Source organism: Glycine max, chromosome 4, assembly GCF_000004515.6.
Source record: "Glycine max cultivar Williams 82 chromosome 4, Glycine_max_v4.0, whole genome shotgun sequence".
NCBI lineage: Eukaryota > Viridiplantae > Streptophyta > Magnoliopsida > Fabales > Fabaceae > Glycine > Glycine max.
In genome coordinates, this window is record NC_016091.4 from 50,645,076 (window position 1) to 50,653,844 (window position 8,769).

At 34.7% G+C, this 8,769-nt stretch overlaps 1 protein-coding gene and 1 pseudogene across 6 annotated transcripts; one reads left to right on the plus strand and one right to left on the minus strand.

Annotated features, from left to right (window-relative positions):
* Positions 1–888: 888 nt before the first annotated feature.
* On the plus strand, positions 889–4,940 carry LOC100786859 (uncharacterized; annotated as a pseudogene).
* Positions 4,941–5,083: 143 nt separating this feature from the next.
* LOC100787399 (E3 ubiquitin-protein ligase RING1-like) lies at positions 5,084–8,235 on the minus strand. 6 transcript variants are annotated; one of them, XM_006578914.3, is made up of 4 exons: positions 7,237–8,235; positions 6,458–6,496; positions 6,119–6,243; positions 5,084–5,531 (listed from the first exon to the last, which is right to left on the minus strand). In XM_006578914.3, exons 1-3 carry the CDS (start codon positions 8,216–8,218, stop codon positions 6,209–6,211), a joined length of 1,056 nt encoding a protein of 351 aa, XP_006578977.1. In that variant the 5' UTR covers positions 8,219–8,235; the 3' UTR covers positions 5,084–5,531; positions 6,119–6,208. The 6 variants fall into 6 exon arrangements, with proteins under 6 accessions (XP_006578977.1, XP_006578976.1, XP_003522583.1 ...); XM_006578913.3 differs by having other exon boundaries at positions 6,119–6,246; XM_003522535.4 differs by having other exon boundaries at positions 5,085–5,531; positions 7,363–8,235.
* Positions 8,236–8,769: the final 534 nt, after the last annotated feature.

Genomic DNA, 8,769 nt, shown 5'->3' on the forward strand with positions numbered 1-8,769 from the left:
AATTAATACATGTACAGGAATATTCATAGACTGATTCAATATCTAATACAAGTAATAAAACCAAATAAAAAAAAATGTTTGTTTTATTCTATCAAGTTGAATTTTAATGCTCTTAATAAAAAAATCGAATTTTAAATCTAATATTAAAGGCAAATCCTGCCAAATTCATATCAAACCTATATGCTCATGTGTAGTTTTATTTATGAAATCAACATACCACTCATACTTTTATATTATTATACCAATGTATTTTGTCTGTACATAATTCTATTACCTATATTATGTATACTTTTATTGTTATTTGTAAGTTTATCATTTTTTAATTAGTTTAAAATTTTTCTTGTATCTCTTGTTTTCTTTTGTTATATTACTTTTGTTTTTCATATTGAAATTTATTTTAATAAATAATAAAAAAAGATAAGATACTCTTAATAAAGTCATAAAATCAATTTCAATAAAACTAAATAAGTATTGGGCCAAGCTCTTAACGGGCCTTGAGATTAGTGCTTTTGGGTTTCCGCGATTGCAATAGTTTCTAGTTTCCACTCCGCAAGTCATTCATTCCTTTCGCCGCACATAGTCATGGGTTTCTCCAAGCAACAGCTTCTTGCGCGGTTAAAGGTTCTTCGCTCTTTTCCTATTCCATCAGTCACAGAACAACTCAAACATAAACGAGACTAAGCTAATTTTTTGTTGTCATAATTTCTCTTTTTTATTCACAGGAGCTTCAGATTCCATTTTCCCAGTATGAACATCCAGTTGTTTTGACCGTTGACGCTCAGGTATAAGGCATATCTTGTTCATTTTTTATTTATTTCTGATACAATATCCATTTATTTTATTTTACCTTCTGGCTCAATATGTTGGACAATTGGGGGGTGGCCTCAGCAAGAATTTATTTCTCAAGGTATCTTATAATTTAAGAGGATAACTAAAACAAAAATCTATGTATTTCTGTTGCTCTTTGTTTTTAACTTGTTATGCGTATTATGCACTGATTATCACTTTTTTGAAAATAAAAAAATTAAACAGGACTAGAAAAGCAGGCTGTATGTTGTTTCTGCTTTAGCTGGTACCAAAGTTATGCATGATTTTGTAGGCCTTAGGGAGTTTGTATCGCTTTACTTCAATGGGTATTGATAAGATTTATTTGTTGCTTCAAAGCTGAGCAGTGTTATCTCAGCGGCTTGGTTTGGGAAAAGGTGGTCTCAGAATGGCACCTGAGGAGGCTTTGGGTGAAGTACTTCAGGTCTGTCTAAGTGTCTATGCCTTTCTTCTATGAATCATTTTGTTGTTGGAACCTTCATTTCTCTCTTTCACTCTTACCTTGTATAAGAAGAAGCAGTGCCCATTAAATTGACCAAAAGTTCTAAAGGCTTGTGTTCTGACAGTCTTTGCATAAAACATATTTATGGAGTTTTTTTTTTTTTTTTTTAAACATATGAATTGTAAAATTAGGCCGGTTACCTTGTTATCGCCATGCATTATATAGTGTATAAGAAAGACAATTCTTATTGAGGCACTCTCTAATCACTGATTGAGTTGGTTGCAGAAATTGGTAAATCGAGTTAATCTCACTCTGGTCAAAGATTTGTCCTATCTTTGTCATGGAAACTGTTTTATAGCTTTTATCTGTAGAATATTCATTATCTTTATTGGCTTTCTGCCATTTTCCACAATTAGCGATTGAGAACACTAATGCATATATTTAGAACCTTATTATTAATCAATGTAAAATTTTCCTTTTAGTTTTTATGTTGAATGTTGATATTGTCGTTACTATAAGTTTCAATTATATAATGACAATGGTTACTTCTATATATGCTAAGCAAGAAGTTATCAATTACAAAATTTAAGAAGAGAATCAACATTGTGTTAATGACATGGCTGAAATTATTGTCTTACCTCATGCTCTTATTTTTCTTTATCTCACCAGGTACCCTTGGGTTGTGTCACTCCATTTGCACTTGTGAATGAATCAGCACGGTATGCTTATGTTCTTTGTTTGCGTGCTTATGAGATATCTAATTATTTTTTTCTTGGAAATGTTTGGTCACATACCCAATTTGATTTCAATACTGTTCTTTGGAGCTATTCACTGAAGGCATTTCCCTCCCTCTTTCACTATTAAGATGTTTCGCTTTGAAATCCATCCATCACTGTTTTTCCTTGTAGTTGTAGGTTTCTCATTTTAGTCTTAAATCACATTCTTCTATCCTTTGAGTTTTCTTATAAAGTTTCTTCATTTATTCATGAAAATTCTACTAGTTTTGAATTTAGTTGTTGCTTCTTTCCTGCCATCAAATTTAAAATGATCTTCTCTTGAATGATGAACTAAATCTGTTGAATTATTAATACTGTGTTGATCTTAGCCACACTTGATTTGTTAGTGCACTGGCTTGTTGAAGCCATGAATTCATGTTTATGTTTTTGCTTGTTAGACTGTTTATAAACATTGTTCTGATCCACTCAGCTAATCTATTTCCAAGGAACTCATTTATTTTTCTTCTATGTTGCATCATTTCCTTTCTGAAGAGATGTTTCACTGCTATTGGATCAAGGGTTCAAGTCTCAGAAGCACTGCTTCTTCCATCCACTGTCCAATGACATGTCTATATGTAAGCAAACAGATTCTCTTATGAAAAGGAAAAAAGATCTGCTTGCACATTTTTTTCAACTCTTATAAAGTTGATAATATTATATAGATGCATTTCCTCCACATTAGGGAATTCTTTTGCTAGTATTTGTTCAACACCATGGGTCCACCAATTCTTTCATGCTTACTATTTGACAATTTTGGAACTTAAATATTCATGGTGTTTTGTATCCAAATGATATCTTTTAGCTCATCTATGTTGATTAAGACATAATAATGTCTTAGGTTCATGTCAGATCCATTATGCGTTGATGCACTGAAAACCCAGTTAATTAGACTCTCATCCTTTACAATTGCAGCTCTAAATGCATGTGATCTTGACTAGTTTCTTAAATCAATTGGAAGAAATCGCTCATACGTTGATTTGGAGGTGAGTAAATTTAAGGCACCTCTTTTTCTTTTTCTTTTTTCTTTTAAAATAAAATAAAAAATTCACCTATTATTTATTCATTGATGATCATTGTGTGCCTGCCTTATCTCCTTGCAGGCCAATCCTAAAGTGGGAAAAGATCAACCCCCTGATCTAGCTGCACTAGTTCCATCTGGTTTGATAGTCTTACCCGATCAACCACAAAAACAATCTTCTTCACAGGTTCCTGAGGATGCAAACCATGTTTCCATGGATAATGGAACCAATACAGTTTCTGGTAAAAAATTCTATTAACTGCATTATTCAATTTGTTCATTTATCTATTATTTGCATTGAAACAACAGCTACTATTTGTTTTGATTGTCTTCATTTCTATGATTTGAAAAGTACTCAGACTCAGTATTGTGCACAGACCTTGAGTTTTTTTGTTTTGTAAATTTGTAATTGCTAAAAGTGCCTTGCTATATCTCATTTTTTTTGTTCCTTTTCATAATAGTCTCTATCTGCTTTTCCCATGCATGTATCTGAAATGCAAGCAATCTTGGGTAGTTTAAGTTATCTAAATTTGACCTCAGAAAGCTAATGCAGAGCCATATTTGATGATGCCACTTAACAGGATTGATAAGAATCTGTCAAAATCTTCTACATCCTTTGAAGACTAGCATAAGGATGTGTAGTCGTCCAAAATTGTTGCATTAGGCATTTCAGCAATGTATAATTCATTCTATAAGCAATCATTTTGTTTAGGTCTCATAAAGAAATGAAATGATCACACTTGTAGAGTGACAGTCTTCTATTTTATTTTGTTTTTCCCAGTGGATTAATTTCTAACCCTTGTATATATATACATTTTTTTTCCTGTTAACATTTTTTTCCTCATCCTTAAAAACGTCATTGCCCAATGAATGCATTAAAATTGAATTTTGTACCATTTGAAACTAGAAGTTTATGAGGACCTACCATTGACATTATGATCCTTTTGAGACAATTTGCAAATTTATCTAGTGTAGTAAAAGGTGCTTGCTGGTTTATAGCTTTACTTTGGGTGAAGCTACTGTTTGCAATCTGCTGTTGCATTAGCGACTACTGACTGCTACAATGTTTAGCATTTAGTTGTTCAGACATATATTTTTCGCATTTGACCCTTGCTATGGCTCACAAATGTTCAGCACATTAGTTCATCAATTTCGTAAGGGTAGCAGAAAAAGCTTGTTTGTGGTTGAATTATCCCAGTGACTAAATTAGTAACAAAGTAAAAAAAATTCTGGGCAGCTAAAGTTGTCAAGCCATCCTCTGGCAGGAAAAGTTCAAAGGGGACACCAGCAAAAAATGTTAATTCATCAGGCTCCTTTGCAGATGCTGGGCAATTCGTTGAAGAGATATTGCAAAAAACATCACAGTTATTGCTTTCAGAGGTAAAACAAAAATGTATACTTTCCTTCAATTCCAACTTATGCTATACGTCCTGCATCAGGCTGAAGAATCTTGGTCATACAGGTCAAGGATGAAAATATAAAGTTACATGGGGAGCAGCTCGGTACTGTGTTATCTGACAAATTACTGAAAAACCTCAATGCAGAGTTTAAGAACCTTGCTGTAAGTATATGAAGATGCTACTAAAATTTTCCTGTTATGCAATTATGTCTCCGATCACCAAATTTTCTTTATTTCAGATGATTTTTAAGAACACAGCATATACGGAAGGGTTCCATGCCGGTACTCATTATAGGCCCCCGCTCATGTGAAGCACACGATGATTTGCGATTTGCTGGTAGGAAAGTAAAAGAGGGGACCAAAATTGTAACTTAGTTGTTCAATGTTTAGTTTGTGACAACACACCATGCATTGTTTGAGCATTCATATATACTGGGAAATGTTTGGTATAGAATAGATGATTTGAAACGATTTGATCAATGAAAAAAGTCACACTAAATCGGTCATTTGAAAACAAGGGTAAACTACTTTGAAGATTCTCTAAATTATAGTAATTATTTTTTTTAAAGATAAAATAATGAACTTTTTACTAGTTACATTTTTAGTAAATCATATATATTAATAATTATTGTGTAAAAAGAAGAAAAAAATGTAAACTTGAAACATTAGACTTACACAGTAATTATTAATATATATGATTTACAAATAACATAACAAGTGTACTTGTACTGAAAAAAGCAAAAAAAAAAAAAAAAAAAGTGTGCCCATGTTGTGATAACATGTGGTAATTGTCATTGCAAATAACAAATTAATATTTACAGCGTACCCATTGATATAACATGGTAACCAACAAATATGGCAATTTGACATGGGATCTTTTTGTGGTAACATGTATCCTCACCCTTTCTAAATTATACATGTGTTTATCTATGGAGTGAAATACAAGGGTAGGACGACAAGTGGCAGTATTATACAGATCTCGAACTTCGTAGAATCTGGTGATGAATTCAATTTTTAACGTGATTGAAACTTGAAGGCCATTAATTTTTGAATCGCAAGCCAATGACAGCCCTGCAAAACGCAATTAGCCGTTGAAACTTTATTCAGAAGAAGGCCTTTGATTAGGCCTGTGTAGTTTATTTATGGTCTAATTAACAGTTTAGTCTATTCTCAAAAATAAAAATAAAAACAGTTTAGTCTCTGTAATATACATCTTTATAATTTAAATTTAAGCAAAATGTTTTTGTTCATTGTTAAGTTTTTTGGCTTTAGTCCCTGATATTGCTATTTTAGTTAATATCAAATTATAAACTTTTGGGATTGGTTCTTTATATATTGAAAGATTTTCTTTTCGATTCATCATTTTTAAGAACTAAAACTGACAAAAACCATCAGGGACTAAACGACAAGAATTTTTTTCAGAAGACTAAAATTGAAAGAGGTGTGTACGTTATGGGATTAAAAGTTTATTTAGCTTCTACTTGTTTTAAAAATAATGTAACCAAAGTTGGAAAGACATCATAACGAGAGAAAAAAAAGGTTATACAACATTGTAAAAAATTTTACACAAACAAACAATGTGTAAGATTGCTTTACACGGTTAATATATAGATATTAAATTCTCTCGTAACAAACAAGAGAGCTTCAAATTAACTTACTCGTGATCGTGACATCTTAATCTACTGCCTTTACATGCAAGTTACAATCCTAACCAGTTGACGAGCCTCAGATGTAAACCATTTGAGAGCTTAAAGAATGCAACAAGAGGGCTGCCTCCGATTAGCTGCTGAAAATTAATGAATGCAAAGATGATTTTCACTTTTCATTGTATGAGCGAATATATTCAACCGCAACAATCTAACATCTGATATAATCAATATACTTTTTTTTTTTTTTAAAGCATTTCTATTTTCTTTTCTCGTTAGGTTCAAAATCTGTTGGGAGAAACCTAGAAGAGCTAAGCCGAATTAAAGATGTTGAATTTGGTTTGTACGTACCTCTAGAGAATAATGTGGGACTGTTAGATGGAGAATATCCTGGTCACCCAAAAAATAAATAAATGGTGAGTCATATCACGTAATTGATGACTAATAAATAATAGTAATACACTATACATGTGATCGAATGTTTACAAAATCTCCTAGATTTATTTTCATATTGTTCTGCCTCTGTTTGAATCACATATATAATCAACATATAATCACAAGGTAAACATATTTCAATATGAGAACAATTCTTGCACAATCATAGTGAAGCTTAATATCGCCATTTTAGTTTTAGGGTTTCAAATTGAATTAACCAGAGCGAACTCAATTTTTACAAGCAAGTAGCTTATCAATAAACACAACCAATTAAAAGGTCAAAATATATTGAAATTAATTTGTATCCAAGAGTTTGCACTAAAGCTGTTTTAAAATCGTTATGAGCCATTGATCGATTGATTATATATATTGTATGATCTTACAAGCATTGTGAACACGCAAAAATTGCTCTTGAATTAATTAGCTATTAATTTCAGAAATAACAGTAATATGTATTTTAACCATGGTCCATATGGTCTTAATGAAGTCAAGGAATTAGAGATAACTGGAAATGTAGGAGAATAACAATAACTTAACTCTTTCACTTTACTAGATAATAAATAGCAGACAACGAAGGATTTAATTTTATCAATGATCACCATCACAAGAGTTAGCACAACTAATATCATGTATAGTAATTTAGAAGTGTAATGAATAATAATAAGAAGAAGTGAATTAAATAAAGTATGATTCACCCCTTGAAGAAGAAGCAGCAACAGTAGTATTATTTCCTTGAGGGTGAACCCGTCGACGATACCTTGCATTGAATGGCCAAAGCGAAGTAAAACGACGAGTCCACCTCAAGCACCTCTGCAACCTACCTTCTCCGCCGTCACCAACGCATTCATCACCCTCCGACGACGACGACGACGACGGCACCGGAACCTCGTGCCGGCACACGGGGCAAGAATTGTGCAGCCTCAGCCACGGAACAATGCAATCGGAGTGATATATGTGCTTGCACTGAAGCTCCCTCGCTTCTCCACCCACTTCGAACTCCTCCTGACAAACAGGACACTGAGAATTCTCCTTCAGATGCGCGCTCTCGATTTTCACCGTCGGAATAGCCTCGATAGCCCGTTCCGGCGCCGGCGCCGGACCCTGCCGGTCGTTTTCTGTTATCTGTTCGATGAGTTCGTTAAGCCCTGGCCCGAAGAAATAATCTCGCGCGTCCAGTCCGCGCGGGATTGGGCCCGGGCCGTGGATTGGGCCTGGGCCGCGTCGGTTTGGGATGTTAATGGGCTCGAAGGGGTTGGATGGGTCCATGGGCTGGAAAACGATCCAGGTGCGGGGGCGGTGTTGGGGTTCGGGTTCGGGTTCGGGGTGGCGGCGACGAGGGCGGCGGTGGCGGTGGTAGACGGGGAGCTCTTCGGGTTGGGGTTGGATTAAACCGGGGAAGCGGCGGATGGGTGGGTCCATCATGAGGGAAAGTGCTTCGAGCAAACGCGCTTCTGGGGAGGGGTCCGGTGTGGTGAAGTCCACGACGAGCCTTGGACGCGGCATGTTGATTTCGCAGATGAATTGGCCGAAGCAGCGCGGGCACGTGATTTGGGTGGGGTTGTTGTTATCGGGTGCGGCGCGGACCGTGCGGTTGCACTGGAAGCAATAGTAGAGCTGGAACGTCCTCGCTTGGGCATTCCCATTGTTGTTTCTCTCTCTGGGAGGACTCAATGACATATTGTTACTTAAAGTTGATTATGGGTTTGGAAATGGCGTCTGCTATTCTTAATATATAGCAGAAGATGCCTTATGGGTTTGCATCAAGTCATTCCTTATAGCCATTCAGGGTTTCCACTGTTCCTTGCATGGCTGGGAAAAGGATGAGTCTTCATTTGGCCTTCCACTTGCCACCTCCACGTACTTTACTTGTTCATGGCTTTGATTCATTTCACACACCACCTTGCATATAGGCCAAGGTACTTTTATGATCAGCTTTGGATCAATGTTAAATTAAGAGAAAAATAATAATTATAGATGATATGATTTGATAAGAAAAAAAATTAAAAGTATCGAATAAGTGTTTATGATATATGAATATTAATTTATATATTATTACTCAAGTTATAAATAGAGAAAGCCTAGTGATTTATCTCAATATCGTATATATGCACACAATTTACTAATAGTTTTTCTATGTAATTTGCTCTTAACAAACATTTAAATTGTTCTGTCGATAATACATGGAGTTATTTCTTAAATCATTACCATGATTAACTGATAATGTTATG

Coding starts and splice junctions, on each gene's coding strand:
- LOC100787399 (XM_006578913.3), bottom strand. CDS start 8,218: ATGTCATTGAGTCCTCCCAGAGAGAGAAACAACAATGGGAATGCCCAA. Junction 6,497..7,236: donor TGCTGCTTCTTCTTCAAGGG/GTGAATCATACT, acceptor TTGGGTGACCAG/GATATTCTCCATCTAACAGT. Junction 6,247..6,457: donor TCCCACATTATTCTCTAGAG/GTACGTACAAAC, acceptor ATTAATTTTCAG/CAGCTAATCGGAGGCAGCCC.